Source organism: Notamacropus eugenii, chromosome 5 (assembly GCF_028372415.1).
Source record: "Notamacropus eugenii isolate mMacEug1 chromosome 5, mMacEug1.pri_v2, whole genome shotgun sequence".
Classification (NCBI taxonomy): Eukaryota; Metazoa; Chordata; class Mammalia; order Diprotodontia; family Macropodidae; genus Notamacropus; species Notamacropus eugenii.
This window is the reverse complement of record NC_092876.1, coordinates 380,500,048-380,519,101: the sequence shown is the minus strand read 5'-3', so window position 1 is coordinate 380,519,101 and position 19,054 is coordinate 380,500,048. Positions and strand designations below refer to the sequence as shown.

Below are 19,054 nucleotides of genomic sequence, written 5' to 3'. Positions count from 1 at the left end.
CAGTCTGAGGGGAAACACCACCACTGGGTTGTTTGTTGTGAAGACTAAGATTAAAAACCAAAAGGAAAGAAAAGTGTTTGCTGGCTCATCCACAAGGTGAGAACATTTAATTCACGATGCAAGGAAGAGGGGATATAGTTCAAGGAACTAATAATGTGGACCAGATTAGATTAAACCTAGCAAAAAAGGTCATTACACTCTACTGCTGGTCATTTTAACAATTCATTGAGATCCAGGCATTACTGGTAAGGCAACTACATATCCAGATAGATTACATGGGACTAGCTGTGGTGAGCCACTAATTCCTAGATCACAGCTCCATTGAATCAACACAAAGACAAATTCAATTTGTGAGTCTGTGAAATTCAGTGAAGCAATACCTTAAATCACTGGGGATAGTGGGGGTGGAGAGGGGGGAAACAGGAAATTGAATTGGTCACTTTATTCAATTGACCAGTTAATTACTTGAAAATAGTCAGTCCATTCCTGCCATGTAGGCTCAGTTACAAATGAAACAAGTCTCAGTTTCAAAATGAAAGAATTGCTCATGAAATAAAAGACAAACAGATTGAGGTCTTAGAAGAATTCAACTCATAATCATTGGATTATGAGCACTGCATTATGGTTTTAATTTTTCCTTTTGTAGTCTCATGGTTGAGAATGACCTGAGTTATGTAGGGTCAGGAGTTTCCATCCTACTTCAAGCCTCCCAAGAAAATTCCATAAAATGTAACTTAGTAAATACTATAATACTAACAAAAAAATATGGAAAGGCTTGTTAGACTTATATTTTGTCCTATTTTAAATATTTTTACTTTTATAACATATTCTCTGTTGCATGAGATTTTTCCCCAAATAATAGTTTTAAGGAAGCATTCAGTTTTTTTAAAAAAAAAAATTGAAATGGATGGATAACAACGAGGGAGATGGGTGCCCAGGAATTGAGTTGGTAAAAAAAAAACAAATTAGAGACTTTACCAAAGTCATATATATCTCTGTTTTTTTCTTTGTCCCAGGAGGTAGTTCAAGATGTGGACATTATACTGGGAGAACTCAAACCAGGACAATACAATAATCTTTGATATTTGCAAAGGTCCTGAAGATAATAATACTGGCACTACTGAACTTACAATTTTGTTGTATGAAAAAGGCATTGTAAAACTTAAAGGGACTATAGCTATGAATCACTATTATTACTGTTTCACAGGTGTGAACAGCCCATCCTCTGACATAGTTTATAACTCCATATTTTATGAGTTGCTATGACCTATGCATGACAATTGCATGGCCTATTGAGTGAAACTTCTGGGGATGAGCCTATCCAAATTCAGTTAGGTATTTTCTCATATAACAGATTTTTTCATCTTGGTTAAACCTGTGGAACTCACATTCTGTTGGCACAGTCATTAAGAATGCAACATTAACTAAAACAAAAGCATTTCCAAAGCCAATCCAACAAGCATTGACTACGTGTTTTCTTTGTGCAGAAAATGAAATGTGCTGGATTTTGAGGATACAAAATGAAAAGAAGTTCCTGCTTGCAAGGAATTCACTTCACTGTCTTGACAACCCATGGTTGCCGGTCTTTGTGGACCCAGTTCCAATAAGTAATCCAATATGACGTTACATAAAGCCTGTACTAATAGATTCTCTGACAGACAAAATTCCAGACTGTGTAACATTGTTTAAGTACAAGCCAGTACAAGCACAGGATGATAGAGGCTGAAACATCATCTGGCAGCCAGAATAGAACACTTAAGACCAGCCCCATGGTTTGAATGCTATTGCTGCATGTCTTTTTCTCTATTTTGTCCTCCACCTCTGTGCCTTAGAAATATAATTTTTGATAAACTACTCATTACCAACGTAGATAAAAGTATACTTTTATCCTTTCAGGGATATGGCGAACATTAATATTATCATTTATATCAAGCGACTCTGCACTGCTAAGGAGATATGATAAAGAATTTCACATAAAAAAATGAAATTAAAGAAAAGGAAATTGATCTTTTTAAAACAGAACTACCCTAGATTTGGAATCACAGAGAACCTAGGTATGATCCTGACTTCGTTTCTTGATTCTTGCTTGACTCTGGAAAAGTTACTTTTCTTTTTTTGGCCCTAGTTTCTTCAGCTTTGAAAACAAGGCACTGAATTGAATAGTTACTAATATAACTCTGTGAAATGTTTCCTGAGGACCAGATCACATTCTGCAAAACATAACATCTGTATACAACTGAAACTTCATGTCAGAATTAGCTGGAAAGATGAGTAGTGTCCCCAAAACTAACATTATGAAAAAGTTTCATTCCTATATATTTGTGTGTATATGTACATGCATATACACATAAGACATGCATACATATGTATATATAACATGTATATGTTTATGCATATTATATATTTGCATATACATACACATACATATACACACACACATATTTTTGTTGTTCAATCGTTTTTAATTATGTCCAACTCTTCATGATCCCATTTGGGGTTTTCATGTGTAAAAATACTGGAGTGGTTTACCATTTCCTTCTTCAGCTCATTTTACAGATGAGGAACTAAGGTAAATAGGTTAAGTGACTTGCTCACAGTCACATAGCTAGTAGCTGAGGCTGGATATGAATTCAGGAATCTGAATCTTCCACTGTGCCACCTAGTTGATACACATACACATACATGTACACATGTGCATGCGCGTGCACACATATGCACATGTCTATGTATGCACACATATATACACGTATGTATAATATATACTGAATGTACATCTATCTATCTATAGCTGTATCTATACTGTTATATATACTGGTTTGGGAATCAAGAGATCTGGACTTTTCCAATTCTATATTTGTCTTTAACTAGCTGTGTGATGTTAGTCTGTGAATTTACAACTGTGATTAAGCCTCATTAGGCTGAGTTTCCTAATCCATAAAATGAAAGGGTTGGACAGGACAATCATTAAGGCCTCTCTAAAATTCTATGACCACCTAGATTTTCTTCATTCCTAATCTTTGCTGTGGCAGTCAGATTAAAATGATTTAGTCAGCTCCTGAGTACTTACATCTTGATGATTGTGGCAGCATCTTTTAAATGTTATGTTTCTTTCTGCTCGTGAGACCTCAGACTAGTTTTATTACTGACCACTTTAAACAAAACTTACCTCTTGGAATATAATCATGTTGTGTGCACTGAAAAGTCACTTGTAAATAATTTCTCAGTTATCCACAGAATGATTCTTTCCCATTAGTTCAGATACTGAGTTGACCTGTAATCTTAGATTCTGTCTTTAAATGAAATTTTGACTTTCTTTTTTAGAGGAAGGGTAATTTTCCTAACTACATGTCATTTAAATGACAATCTATAACTTAAAAAACAACAACACTGTGTTCTTTTATTCCTATCATTTTTCCAACCTTAATTCTGAAGCAAGTCCAGAAATTTCCCTTTATTCAATTCAACAAGCAATTTTCAAGCACCTATTTTGTACAATTCATAGAATTTAGGCCTCTAAAGGGTCTTACAGGTCACCTAATTTAATCTTCTCATTTTACGAATAAATGAAAAATCTAGATGAATGGAAGGTCCTTGAGGGCAAAGACTTTTTTTTTTTTTTAATTTTGCCTTTTTTATCTTCAACACAGTTCCTTGAACATAGTAGATATTCAATAAATGTTCGTTGAATGAATGGGAGCCAGTAGGTGGTAGAGTGGATAGAGTGCCTGGCTTGGAGTCAGAGGAAAAAAGAGTCTTCCTGAGTTCAAATCTGGCCTCAGACACTTAACTTGCTTATGCGATCCTGGGCAAGTCAGTTAATCCTGTTTGCCTCAGTTACCTCATCTGGAAAATGAGCTGGAGAAAGAAATAGCAAACCATTCCAGGACTTTTGCCAAGAAAACCCCAAACAGAGTCACAAAGAATCAGATATGACTGAAACGACTGAACAACAGCCACAGCTGAATGAATGAGGAAACTGAATCTTAGAGAAATTAAGAGCCTGGCTCCACATCATAAGAATATTGAGTTGTTCAGCTGGAATTCAGACCCAGGTCTTCTGATTTCAAATCCAAATTTTTTTCCACCGTACACACTGTGCCATATCTCTCATCCCTCTCTGTGCTGCAGTAACTGCTGAAGTTCTTCTATCACTCAATTAATGAATTAAATATTCCTTCACTACCCCTTACATCACTAAACAAACAAATGTGATAACAAACAATCCTTACTGGCAAGGTACTTACATTCTAAGTTCGGAGATCATTAATGCCTAGATAGCGAATCAATGACTTCAAAGATTCAAATCTATATTAAGTGGGAGAGAACTTTGTCAACTCCTTCAGCAATAAAAATTGTTTAAGCACACACTAGGTACTAATAGGTTTGTATACAAAATTCATGGTATTAAGTTTTACATAAGACAAACAAAAATGCACATTTTGACAACACAAATGCAAATTTCTCACTCCCTTCATTTACTAGTTAATTATCCGCTGAACAAAATACCATCCATCTACATGTAATCTCACTTACTGAAAATTCCCTGCCATCTAATTAAGCAAATGTGAGCAAGACTTTTAAATTACAAGCTGTGTAAACTCCTTCTATGATTGTTTATACTATCACAGACGTGCTGTTTGTAATTGACAAAGGCCACTTTTGGGGGATATTTCTGAGACACACACACACACACACACGCACACACATGCACGTACATGGAGAGGTAAGAAGCTTTGTCCAGGGTTGAACTCTGACCTGTGCTAGAATTGCTTATGGATCTAAATGGTATGGGACATGATGCTCAGATTGCTGCTGCTTTTGCAGTAACTCTCCCTTCTCTGCCCCACAAAACTGTTTTGTTTGTCACATGGTAAGTTATCTAATCAGTAAACACTGATTAAGTGCCAGGCAGGGCAGTGAGGTGGTGCAGTGGATAGAACACTGGGGTGGAGTCAGGAAGACCCAAATTCAAGTTCAAATGTGGCCTCAGACACTTACTAGTTGTGTGGCCCTAGGTATGCCACTGAACCTTGTTTGCCTCAGTTTCCTCATCTATAAAATGATGGCAAATCATTCCAGTATCTTTGCATAGAAAACTCCTAATGGGGTCATGAAAAGTCAGATATGACTGAAATGACTAAATTATAAACAGCAAACAACATGTGCTGTCTTTCGGTTCCATTCACGTGTTGTACTCAGAGGATTACGTTTCCTCTTTCTTCCCAGATACTTCCAAATCTACACCCGTCATGCAGGAGTACTAGAAGATGGTGGATTTTTGTGGTTGTTGCTCACCATCCTGAGTCAATAAAATCAATCATAGAACACTGAGCCTCAGAGGTTGAAGAACTCAATCCTCAACTGAAACATGAATTCCCTCTGCATCATGTGATCCTTTAGTCTATACTTGAAGACATTAACTAGCGCAATCCTACTTTCCAAAGCACTTTTAATTTTTATAAACTATTCCATAAAGAAACAAGTGAATTCTGTCTCCAAATAATCAAATATAGCTTTTCTACCATGTTTGTCTTCATTCATTTTTAATGAATTTGACCTATAAGGAAGGAGTCAAATATAGTAATCATTGGATAGTTCCAGATTTTCCTCAATATCTTTTCATGTAGATCATTTCTATATAGGACTAAACATATGGAGAGTGGCAAAATCGAGCCATTCAGCAGAGCTACCAGTAACATCTACATCATGGAATGAATGATATAGCATTTTTGACACAGTATTTTTGATTTGTGTTTATATTTGTGTTTACAAATTCATAAATATGTGTTTATAAATTAAAGAAATTAAGAGGGCTTACTATGACAAACTAAAATCATTGGTATCTGCTGTAACAATGGTGATGATATCGTAACTGATCTGCAGTCTCTTAGAAAATCTTACTTGACATACTTTTAAGAGAAATGAACTGTCTGGAGAATACATACAGCTGATAAACAGGCCTTTAGAACACAAGCACATCATAGCCATGGTACAGCAGAAAGACACCTGGATTCAAAGTCAAAAGTCCTGAATTCAAAACCTGCCTTTGTCACTTATTACTTATGTGACCTTTCCGAAATCATTTTAACTTCTCTGGTCTTTAGTTTCCTCATATTGTCTAAAGCTACAACTTCTTAGGCAATCTTAACTAATAATTAATAATAATAGCTAGCATTTACTTTCCAATTTAAGGTATATGAAGCACTTTACAAACACTATCTCATTTTATCCTCACAACAATCCTGGGTGGTAGGTGCTATTATTATCCCCATACAACAGATGAGGAACCAAGGCCAACAGAGATTAAATGTCTTGGCAGGGTCACATAGCTAGTAAGTGTCTTAGGCAGATTTGAACTCAGAGTCTTCCTGACTCCATGTCTAGAACTCTATCCACTGCACCACTTAGCTGCCTAGATTTGGGAAACAGGAAGCAAGTAAAAATAGCTTTTATTGAGCCAAAAGAATTCATAAAGCACATGCTATGAAGTCCAAGATCCACACTTAGAGTACTTGTAGGGGATTCCCTCAGAATTCAGAGTTTATTAGATCTTGTTTCATTTACATTTCTTATAAGTGAATTTTCCAGTTCACTGTGTCAATTAGAAGCATCAAATTGTAAGAAGACGTAACTGCAAAACAAAAAGCCTATTTGATAACAAGTGACAGATGACTTGCTGATAACAAGGGAGGTGATTGATAAGTTATAAAAATCCGACTGAAGATCACCAGGAAACCCAGAAACAACTCTATAAATATCGACCTCTTAAAATATTACAACATGGCCCTATAACTGAGATTCATAACGAGTGATCAACATGTTAAATATCCTCCTTAAGAAAACCAGAAATAAAAAGTGTGGAACATTTTGGAAAGATTTTCATCCAGAGCTAATGTTTTAAATTCTTACAGGCAGGTATTCCCATCACCTTGGAAAGTCCTCCACATCTCAGTCCTCCACACCTCAGTCCTCCACACCTCAGTCCTCCACACCTCAGTCCTCCACATCTCAGTCCTCCACACCTCAGTCCTCCACACCTCAGTCCTCCACACCTCAGTCCTCCACACCTCAGTCCTCCACACCTCAGTCCTCTACATCTCAGTCCTCCACAATGCCCCCTCAATGATTCAGACTTTGTAGCAGAGATTGGCCATGATTTCAGATATTTCTATTGTTTTAATCGCAACCTACTCTTTAAGCTAAAATAGAAGTCCTTAAGCTGGGTTCTTGAATTTTTTAAATTAATATTTTGATTATTGTATTTTAATATGTTTTTGTCTTTTTAATCTTATAATTTTATTTTATTCATTTAAAAACATAATTCTGAAAAAAGCCCATAGGCTTTGCCAGACTGCCTCAGAGGTCCATGACACGTAAAACACAAAGAAATCCTGGACTAAAATTATATATCCTAGAGAGATTTATTAAGTCATTCAGTGGACAATGGAAATGCTCAGTTTATTTTGTTATTGTACAGACATACATGCATATATATGTATACACACATACACATATACACATACATATATACATATGTATATATTCACACATATATTTGTGTGTTATATATTTACTTATGAATGTACTCATCATTATTATTACCACGACAACTACCTACATCTTTAGCACTATCATCTTACTCTAATGCCTTATCATAGTGTGGAAGGTACCCTAGATTTTGTTTTTTATATTTTAAATATTAACAAATCTATTTTATCTCTCTCTCTTTCTGCTCTCCTCCCATGGAAAAAGAAAAACAAAATTCTTCAAATTTGTACACTCAAGGAAAATGAATTGCTTCATTGGCCATGTCTTAAAAAATATGTCTCCATCTGTACTTTGAGTCTATTACCTCTCTGTCAAAGGTTTGGTAGCCTGTTTTGGGGTCTATGGAAACATGATTGGTCTAGTCTTTCAGAGTTTGTCTTTACAATGTGGTTGGTTATTATTGTATATATTGTTCTCCTCATTCTGTTCACTTTGTTTTGAATCAGTTCATCTAAGTCATCCCAGGGTTCTCTGGAATCCTTTTTCATTTCTCTTGGCACAGACATATTCTATTACATTCATATATCCCATATACCCTGGGTTCTTGAAGGTGATACTAGGAAAGGGTAATCTATCAAAGCCCTGTTGGAAAGATTTCAAATACAGAACTCAAGACAAATTATCAGCTTATGTAAATAATAAAAATAATGATAATAATGACAATCACTAACATTTATAGATTTCCTGCTAGATGCCAGGCACTGTGCTAAGTGCTTTAAAAGTATTATTTCACTTGGTCCTCACAACAACCCTTGGGGTTAAGTGCTATTATTATCCCCATTTGACAATGATGGAAACCAGGGCACACAGACTCCCCTAAGGTCACACTGCCAGTAAATGTCTGAGGCCAGATTTGAAGTCACATCCTGACCTGAGGTTTAGCACTTTATCCCCTACGCCACTTACCTGCCTCCTAAATTTGAATACTTTCATCACCAGTTTTGTCACAGGGTAGGGAATTATAAAAATAATAGTAAATAACACATTTATGATTAAATATATAATAATTATTATTGACGTTATCATTGCTATTATTTTATTATTTGCCATAGAAGAAAGACTATTCCATCCATGAAGAGATAGGAGTTATGACATGTATTTGGAAAGGAAGTTGTCTCACCAATGAAATCAAAGATCCTTGAAGCAGTTGCTTACTTCATGAAGTAAGCGTGATTAAATTTGTATATAAATTTAGCAGTTATATCACAAAGATATTCTTTATAATTAATTTATCAATCTCTGTGTGTGGTAAAAATTGGGGAAATCATACCTTCTCTTGCAGATGGAAAAACAGGATTGTTTTTCCTTCATGTTAGCTTAGGCAAGTGAGTAAGCCCTTGGATCCTGGGATGAAAGAACAAATATGCCAACAAGATGTCCAGAACCACAATCCTTGATACTTCAAAGGAAACTTTTCTAACTTTAGTGATTGAGTATTTAGTTTCATGTGAAATTGCTAAACACCGTATAAAATACAACATTTACATTTATAAACAATAAGAAAAGATAACATACGCAGAAAATACTTGGCTTATAAGATACCAAAACAAATGTTAGTTCTGTTTTTAAAAGCAAATGATTAATAATGATTTGAAATCTCATTAATAATAAGATAGGGAAGGAACTTCTGGTTTTTATGAGAGTGAGGATTTCAGCTCCTTCCCTTAATGCCAATAAGAACTGTCATTTATAGTTACACAATTCTATAACTTATAGTCTAAGAAAGTTACTTAGAATAGTGAGAAGTTATATGACTTGTGAGGCTATGTAGCACAGCCAGTAGGTTTCAGGGGTGGGGTGGGGAACCTGAAACCAGGTTTTCCTGGCTCTGAGGCCACTCTCTACCCATTATACTACGCTGCTGCTCAGAAAAAAATATTTTAAAAAAATTAAGTCAATTTGGTCAAATCTCCTTAGGGTCAAAAATTCAGTTGACTTAAAAATTTGTAATTAGTTCTTTTGGCATGATATAGCTGTAAAACACCATATTTCAAGCACAGAAATAATTAAAAACAAAGTCTCTATGATTCAGGAAGCTGTGAAGTAAAAGTCACAATGATCCCATGTTGTTGCTCATCAAAGCTTGGAAAACTCAGTGCTTAATATATTTAAAGAGCTTAACTTCCTACCCAGTTGCTGAGATGACTTAATGCCACTGAGTGGAAAACCTTCTGGAGAAGATCCTTGCCAAGTACATAGCTGCCTCCTTCACTTTCAAAAACTCAGACTTTCAAAGGACACAAGCCTACAGGGCTCCTTCTCTTACACCACTGACTTCAGTACAAGTCAGTCACATTTGATGGCAAAAACATGCTCTGTACCCATTCACAAATTCCAAGTAATTTACTAGAGCTTTTGAAAGGGTATGAATTAGTGGGTCAATAGTGCAAAGCTACTGCGAATAAATTGCTTAATGGTATGCCTAGAGATGAGAATGTAGCTTTGTTTCTACTGAATGGTAACGTGGTTTTTTTTAAGTTTTCAATATGACTTTGTTTCAACAGTTTTTCTTAATAATTATTCCTTATACTCCCCATTCCAAATTTTGAAATTTATTGCATTCTGAAAGACTGATTGATGAATTACAGAAACCACCCTATATTGTTACATACATTACATAGAGAGTAATCTTTTTACAAGTTTTTACAATTTAGTAATCTTTGTAGTTAGCTACTGTAGAATGACAACCTTTCATATAGCAAAGTATAAAATGCCTTATACTTAGTATAGTTTACTCTTAGTATATAATGGTACATAAGCATATAATATACTTATATAATGTATATAATGTACAAAGTATACAATTCCTCATCTTCTTAGTATAGTATCCATGTTTTTATTAGAGAAGACTTCTACCTAATAATCTATCTTTAATCACAGATCTAGAACTAAACTAGACTTCAGGGGCTGTTTAATTCAACCCCTTCTCGGTAGGAAGTCATAGTAATAGTAATCTTAGTGCCTCTTTCCATCCTGTTTCCCCCCTTGCAAATGAGAAGACTTTTCCATTGTGAAATGCAAAATCATTGTTATCTCCATGCATTCCACAATGCTGATGTAGTGGATGATAAGTTGCATTTATGCCAATGTAGGGATAAAAAAGAGGCAGCTGGCAAGATCTGTCTTTATCCATTCAGCAATATTTAACAAACATTTATTTGAGCTTACTGTGTACAGAACATTGTGTTGGGTACAGGGGAAATTGAATGGTTAGATAAGGCAGTCTCTGCCCTGCTGGAGTTTATCACTTAATAGGCAGATAATTCAAGGAAGTGTATGGAGTATTCAGGAGGACTAACTCCTCTAGTGTGAGGGCTTGCCCAGTGCTTTTCAGGACTGCTCATCCACCTTTTGAGTCCTCCTGATCCACCTAACTCTCACTTGTGGCTCCAAGAAGCTGCAGCATGTATAGTGGCCACAGCCTAGTAAAATTGTCTTGGCAAATGAGCTAAACAAGGTTGAACAGATAACATGAGGGTGAGTTAGGGGAATGTCTACCCCCAAGCATGTGAAGACTTTCCCTGGCAGAATGGGCAGATAAGAACAATTTGTTCCAGTGGCCATGAAGGTGGCTGAAGCAGGTGGACTGTTTAGAGCTTGGTCAGACATCAAAGACTCCAAGGTCATCCACTGCATGCTGGGCTATCACTAGTTTTCTTGAGTTTTGTCCTGCCACTGGAATTCTATGATTCAGGAAAAGAGAGTGGGGCTGATAACTTTGCACAACTCTGCCTCACTTAAATCCAGTTCATACACAAGTCAAGACATCACCCATGATATCACTGGTCTTCTTCAAAAATGAAGGGCAAACAAGACAAGGACATACAAGCCCCATCTACTATGTCTGAATCCTTTTTCTATTAATCAGTACAATCTTGCCTTTTCCACTCTCCTCATACTGAACCAAACCACCAGAGTGACTAAACTCATAGGCAAGTGGCACAGTAGATTGAAAGGTAGACTTGGAGTTTGGAAGAACTGAGTTTGAATCTTCAGGTGCCCCCCACAGTCAGCCTTGAAGCACATAAGTGCCTTTGGCTCATGAGTTTATAAGAATCTCCTTTTTAGCTTTGGTAAATCTCTTCAAGCATACTTTGCTATAGACATCATTCAATCTATTGCAAAACAAAGATGAAGTATTCAATGTGAAAATAAAAGGCTCCATGGCTAGTCCCTTTCTCCTAAACTACACACATTTCCCTATTTCCCATGCTTCAAGTCTAATCCTTACAAGTTACTAATGAATATTCTCTAGCCTCCCTTTCAGAAGTCTCTCAGTCACAAAGGCCAAATTCTTAAGGAATCATGACTTAATGGAGAGAGTATTGGCCTTGGACTAGGCAAGAAGTTCGAATGCTCCCTCAGATACCCATTATCTATGTAATCATAGAAAAATCATGTAACCCCTCTGTGCCTTAGTTCCTCATCTATAAAATGAGGGAGTTGACCTTGATGGTCCTTTCCAGTTCTAAATCTATGCCATCTCTTGCAAAAGAATCTCTTTTGCCTCCCCCATGACAATGCTATTTCATACCTTAAAATGCTACTATAATCGTTCCTCTTTCTAACAAGATTTAAGACAAACCTCTAGATCCTACAATGCAAAACCTAACCTATCCATCTTCATTCTTCTCATTCCCTCCATTCTACCTATTATCTATATCCTCTCTATTGCTTTTTTAAAACTCCTGTCTTCTATATAATTTATTTGTTCATAGCTCTTTCCATGTTGTCTCTCCCTTTAGACTGTGAAATCCTTGATAATAGAGACTATCTTTTGTCTTTTTTTTATACCCCTAGCACTTCATATAATGTTTGTCACATATTTAGTGACTTATGTTGTTCAGTCACTTCAGTTGTATCCAACTCTTTGTGACCCCATTTGGGGTTTTCTTGGCAAAAATACTGAAGTAGTTTACCATTTCCTACTCTGCCTCATTTTATACATGAGAAAACTGAAGCAAAGAGAGTTAAGTAATAGCCCAGGGTAACACAACTAGTAAGTGTCTGAGGCTGGATTTAAACTCAGATTTTGCCAACTCCAGGTCAGTGTTCTACCCACTGTGCCATTTAGCTGCCCATATGACTTGTTAGCCTGCTTTACTTTAGTTGATTATAAAATATTAATAAGCTTATGAAGCAACTACAACTGTGCATTCTTGATGAATTAGGGACCTTATACCTTTCGATGATCAAATTCTTGTTTTCTAGAATGTTATCCATCTTATGTGACTTGATCAAAATTTGCTGTTGGGTTGATCAGATTCCAGTAGGAAGCATATATTATCTCATACAGCAGATTGAAAGTAGATTTCATTTAGAAAAAAAGAGCAGCCATATGTGCTGACTTGAAATGTAAGCAATACCAAAGCAGACAGTGACAGAGTAAAATTTTCAAACTGATTCCAAATCAACCAGTATGTACATGCAAATAATCTGCTTACTGAAACTCTTAGGGCAACGATACTCATTTGATGTGATAAACCTATTATTGTCCATAATGAAAGACCCCATGTATTCTAATCATAACATTCCAAACTTGTGATTGATAATGACCGTGAAAATCCATGATGTTAGAATTTTTAGCTGAACTCAACTCTTTTTTTTTCTTCCTCTCCTGAATCCGGATTGGTTGCTCTGCTGGAGGAAAATGGTATAAATTGAGCCTGAATGTTGAAGAGAACCATAGGATCAAGGTTCTCAGAATTTACAGAAAGCAACAGTATCTGAATACTGTTACAGGTAAGTATGCTTTATTTTTACCATTTGAATTGCATTTATTTCATAGGATTTATAGATGGAAGGAATTTGGCTGTGTGACCTTGAACAAGTCACTGTACCTCCAGGGGATTCAGTTTCATCATCTGCAAAATGAGACGGTCAGACTATAAGACCTCCAAGGCCATTTCTGATTCTGAATCGATGATCATATAAAAGGGAGGTCCTGAATCAGCTGAGGTGAAGTGACTTATTCTACATTTCAAATCTCTTAGGAGAATGCATCTTCTAAGTTTCTGAAACTTTGACTTGAATATTCTACAATTTCTTCCATAATACAGTCTTTAAAGTGAACTTAGACTTTTAGATAATTAATTTTAATTTTTAAGAAAGCTATGTATTACTCTGTGTATTTCCTTCTGGATAGAGAGTGGGACCTGAATTCAGAAAGACTCATCTTCCTGAGTTCAAATCTGACTTCAGACATTTACTAGTTGTGTGACCCTGGTCACTTAACCCTGTTTGCTTCAGTTTCTTCCTCTGTAAAATGACCTGGAGAGAAAAATGGCAAACCACTACAGTGTCTTTGCCAAGAAAAGCCTAAAAGCCAAAAAGAATCCGATACAACTGAAATGACAGACCAACAGCAACAAAAACCATTCGTGACCCTTCACCCACACCCCAAGACTCAATCACTTCTTGGATCTGAAGCTTAAAAATTCAACCCAAAATGTATAAAGATACAATACAATATTTTTGTTCATCAGAGTGAGGGAAATATTTTTAGATGATACATACAAAACGCTTAAAAAAGTGAGCTCTAAATTATTTTTGAAAATCTAGTAGCTCTGTTTGCTAATCAGTTGCTTAGTGGAGTTCAATTTTCTTGCCTTCCAACTCTGTTTGGCCTGTAGACATCTTCAGTGCAGACCTGGAGCTCACCACTGTTATGCCATCATATTATGAATTCAGCTTAGCTCAAAATGCATTTATTTTGTACCTGGTATGTGCTAGGTGGGGTAGTTAGAAGGCACAGTGGATAAAATGCTCGGCCTGGAGTTCAAATAGGCATTTTATGATCAACTCAAGGTTGAATATTGTATGAAGTCCTATTACAAAGTTTAGGAGTGACCAAAGCCTTGGTAGTTATCAATAGTTCCATGTGTTAATGGAAATTTCAATACTAATCATGTACCATTTTTAAAAACACTTACAAATAAGGAAAAATTAAACCCAGATGTGGGCTCCTATGTTTCAGGTAACCTTGAGAAAAATGAGGACTTGGATCCTTCTGGCCTGTCTCTTGGGTGCAGCATTTGCTATTCCAGTGAGTATTACAGTCTCTCTACAAGTCAATGCACAATTTCAGAAGCCTTGAAATGAGAATCTGGGCAACATTTTCCATTATTTGGCAATAAAAATACATGAGCTAGTGAAAATCAAGGACCACTGGTTAGGAGAAATTTCACAGACACATTTTAGCTCTAGAATAGCATGGGGATAATTTCCTGAAAAGCCACAAAAATTACTCTAGTAAAACATCCTATAATCAAGCAACTCTGACCTTCTCAAACTCCCTTTAAAAATGTGCTAGTCTTCACCTCTGGCTTTGTATTTTTTAAGTAGGTGAGGTGGAGTGGTGGTTGAGAAAGAAAATCTCTGCCTGCAATGACAGTGAAAGGGTCAATTCTGAGAGTAGAACATTCTAGTCCTACCTATGATACTTAGCTGCTATTCTGTGGATGAAATAATTTTTGATCTGGGAAGTTTTCCACCCTTAGATGTACTATGGAACTGATCAGCAAGCTTGTTTTTAAGTTCATCAAGTTACACAAAAGCTTGTTTGTATGACTATATATATAATACCCTAAATTTATTATATATTAACATATTGATAAGCTCAATTCAAATTATTTACATTCAGATGTACTAAAAGTTCAAGTAATGTCATTCATCTCAATACATTCAAATAAAACTGTTTCTAAACTTTCTGCCACCTCTAAGATTCTATGACTCCACAAAAATAGGGTCTTCGATATCTGACAATTATTTTGTTGGGAGTAACTTCTATCCTATACACTGAAAATCAAATAGAAAACATAGTCCAAATATAATCACATGAGGTGCTTAAATTGCACATCTTGGGGGACACCCACACCAGTGGAAGAAGAAGAAATGAGTGAAAATTACAAAGGAAGAAAATTTTTGCTCAACAGAATTCCTTATCAAATAAGGCAACTCCAGAGGGAATGAGCTGCTCTGAGAGGGGTTTTTTTTCCCCATTCACTGTGGTTCTTCAGATATTAGATAATCACTTATCAGGGATGTCAAAAAAGGCAGACCAGCTTGAGACTAATTCAATCCAATCCCAGTAAACATTTATTAAGCATGTGCTAAGTGATAAACTATAGATGATTTTCAAAGTTCCTTCTATGTCTGAGTTTCTACAGTTATGACTAGAGTGAATAATTAATTACATACTGACTGAATCTCTTTCCTCTTTCCTTTGAAAAGCTGCCCCCTCATCCTGGACATCCTGGTTTTATTAACTTCAGTTATGAGGTAAATTTCCTTTTTGTTAATTTTGCTCCCTGTCTTATGCTTACAAGTGAACTCAGAGGAATAACTGTACTAATTTTGTTCTTTAAATGTGTCTCCCAGCTCTCTTTTCCTTCGTTTTCCCTCTGTCAGCATCCTAGTTCCAGTCCCCCTATCTGGGTAATTTCAATGGCCTCCTGATTGGTTTTCTTGTCTCTAGTTTCTCCCTTCTCCAATCCAGTTTGTGTATTGCTTCCATGAGAGGTTATTCTTCCTAACATGGCAGGATGAGAGGTAGCTTGATGTAACAGAGAGAGCATTGGACTCAGTATAAGGAAATTTGGGTTCTTTAATTCTAAATCTACTAGCTGCGCAATTGTGGGCAAGTAAAAACCTTTCTTGATCTCAGTTTCATCATCAGAGGATTAGACTATGTGATCTCAAGGATTGCTTCCTTACTTGAAAGCCTGAATATTTGATTCCATTTCAGTGGAAGGTGCTGCTTTAATCAAATAGAAGTAGATACAGTGAAAAGAACATGGTTTCTAAGTTAGCTCTGATCTGGGTTCAAGTCTCCCTTTTGACACTTACAACTTGTATGACTTCAGTTACAACTTCTCTGGGTCTCAGTTTCCTTATCTGGCTTTTGAGGTTCCTTTTGGCTGCTCATCTATGATTCCATTACCAGGATTCTATGACCTTGAGATTAAAAAGGCAATGGCATATGACTTAGGGCTACAAAAGTGACAAATCTGATAAACACAGCAATTGATCATGGTAACTCATGCTTCCCTTCTCTCAGGAAAGAGCAGACTAGAGGCATGGAATTTCAGACAAGAACATGAAAATGCTACTTCCTCTGTCTATCTTATTTGATTTTTTTTCTTTTCTTTCCTTTAATATCTTACTACTAAGCAGTGGGTCAGCTGGTTATTTTGAAGTGTCATCTGTCTTTACCCATTGGCCCTGTGATAAAAGACACCCTTTCTTCCAGAATAATAATTAAGATGTTGATTAATTTGTAACTACTGCTTGCTGATAGTATAGATAAGACTGCTGGTAGAGGTATTCCTCCACTCCCCCACAAAAGAAGGAACCATCATAGGACATCATATAAAGAAGCCAGGACCAGGACCTCTTGTTTTACTTAATTATATCAGTTAAAGAAAGAGTTAAAAGAAGAGAACATATTATATAAAATTATATTCTTAGAGCTCAAACTTAATCGCTATAAATGTTGAAATGACTTTCATTGAGTCTATTTTAACTAAAACAAAAATAAATGAAATTGAATACTATTAACTAATATTTTCTTCTTCGTTAGGTGCTTACCCCTTTGAAATGGTATCAAAGCATGATGCGACAGGTATGTATTTTTAATTTCTTTGCCCCTTACATTTTTTTAAAAAAATGAGTACATTTAACTTCCCATAGTAAGCCAAACAAAATATCTACTTTACATAGGATTCTTAGTGGGGAGAAGCTACCTTCAAATAAAACATTTATTGCTACATTGTGACAAATCCTCATTATTAGAGATATCTCTATCATTACAAATAAAATATTACCATTTCTCCATTAAGGAGGCTTAGGAGTTAGAAGGAAAGGAAATGAAGCCAATGATAAACTGACTTTCTATTTCTCACTAGTATCCCTCCTATGGTTATGAACCCATGGGTGGATGGCTGCACCACCAAATCATCCCAGTGCTGTCTCAGCAGCATACCCCAAGTCATTCCTTACCGCCTCAACACCAAATCCCCATCATGACCGCCCAGCAGCCAGTGCAACCCCAGCAACCAGTGATGCCAGTTCCAGGACAGCATCCCATGGCACCAACACAACACCATCAACCCAACCACCCGCAGCCTGCCCAACAGCCATACCAGCCCCAGCCAGCCCAGCAACCACAGCCTCACCAGCCCAACCAGCCCATCCAGCCCATCCAGCCTCACCAGCCCAACCAGCCCATCCAGCCCATCCAGCCAATCCAGCCTCACCAGCCCCACCAGCCCATCCAGCCCATGCAGCCCATGCAGCCCATCCATCCCATCCAGCCCATCCAGCCCATCCAGCCCATGCAGCCCATGCAGCCCCAGGTCCCAGTCCACGCAGTACTACCCATGCCACCACAGCCACCTATGCCTCCAATGTTCCCCATGCAGCCAATGCCCCCTATGCTGCCAGATCTGCCCATGGAAGCCTGGCCATCCACTGACAAGACCAAGAGGGAGGAAGTGGTAAGTGGCCCTTCTTATAAATATAACGTGGAATTAAGCACAGGTCCTGTAAAGGACAAAAAGTTATGAGTCTCCCTCTTAGAATATTCAAACCCTCTTAGAATATTACTTTGTCTGTCATTGGGAATATGTGTTTACAAATCCCATTAAACTTCATGGCAATCCATTCAATTAGTCGTTAAATGTTTGTTTAGTGACTACTATTTATAAGCCATTGCGCCGGGAATTTGGGGGATGGAGGAGTAAGAAGATGTAAATGAAAAGATTGTCCTTGCCCTCCAGGAATGAATGTTTCATCTCCTCTAAGAAATGTACTGAAAAATGGATTGGAATTACAGTGAGATATACGAAAGTTCTAGAAGCAAAAAGGAAAGAATACCAGTTCCATAGTCAGAAGACCAAAGTTTTAGTTTCTGTTCTGTCCTTAATTAGTTGGATGACTACACGGGCAACCTTTCTGGCCTTGGTTTACTCATCTGTCAAAATGGGGATGAACTAGATGATCTGTCAGAAGAACTTCACAATTCTATGAAAAATCTGAACAAGGTTGAGTCATTTTAAAGATTATCTTGTGTTTTGAGGCCTCAAGGGATGATGAAGCTATTTTTAAGGTTTGCATTTAATTCACTAGATAGTCTTTAAAATTACTTTAGTTAAAAAATCCTAGGATTGTGCTATGATAGGGACCTTCTCAGAACTCAACTCAAATCAGTTTGTTCTAGGAAACCTTAACAAATTAAATAGACATCTCTAGTCAACCTAACCTCTCTTCCAATACTCCCTAGCAACAGCGACTTTTCAAATTCCACTTAATAATTCGTTTACTTGTTTTGAAATTCGTTCATCTGCTCTTCCTGTTAAACTGAAAGCAGATTGAGGACAAAGGGCTCTATCTTCCTTAATCCAGTCCCCTTTAGCCCAAGTCCTCAGCATTTAATGCCAGTCATGGTGAGAACCAAATCTGAGTTTCAACTAAATTCAATTCAAATGAATATTTCCACTTCCAAAGT

At 36.7% G+C, this 19,054-nt stretch overlaps 2 protein-coding genes across 4 annotated transcripts in view; one reads left to right on the top strand and one right to left on the bottom strand.

Annotated features, from left to right (window-relative positions):
• The window catches only part of ARHGAP6 (Rho GTPase activating protein 6), a 660,040-nt gene that overhangs the window by 154,761 nt on the left and 486,225 nt on the right, over positions 1-19,054 (bottom strand). The window contains exon 1 of one of the 3 annotated variants that reach the window (XM_072614381.1): positions 16,396-16,483. The exons of the other annotated variants lie outside the window; for them this stretch is intronic. The gene's annotated coding sequence lies outside the window, so the exon portion shown is untranslated. Of the gene's footprint in view, positions 1-16,395; positions 16,484-19,054 lie in introns of those variants that run through there. 3 annotated transcript variants of the gene reach the window in all.
• On the top strand, positions 14,540-18,605 carry AMELX (amelogenin X-linked). Its single transcript, XM_072607718.1, has 5 exons — positions 14,540-14,593; positions 15,781-15,828; positions 17,129-17,170; positions 17,454-18,044; positions 18,477-18,605. The coding sequence occupies exons 1-5, from the start codon at positions 14,540-14,542 to the stop codon at positions 18,603-18,605; spliced, it is 864 nt and encodes a 287-aa protein (XP_072463819.1).

What these genes read in the sequence shown, in the direction of transcription:
- AMELX (XM_072607718.1), top strand. Translation starts at nt 14,540, where the DNA reads ATGAGGACTTGGATCCTTCTGGCCTGTCTCTTGGGTGCAGCATTTGCT. An exon ending in TTATTAACTTCAGTTATGAG is followed by an intron (nt 15,829 to 17,128) that starts GTAAATTTCCTT and finishes CTTCTTCGTTAG; the next exon opens with GTGCTTACCCCTTTGAAATG. An exon ending in AGACCAAGAGGGAGGAAGTG is followed by an intron (nt 18,045 to 18,476) that starts GTAAGTGGCCCT and finishes GTCCTTAATTAG; the next exon opens with TTGGATGACTACACGGGCAA.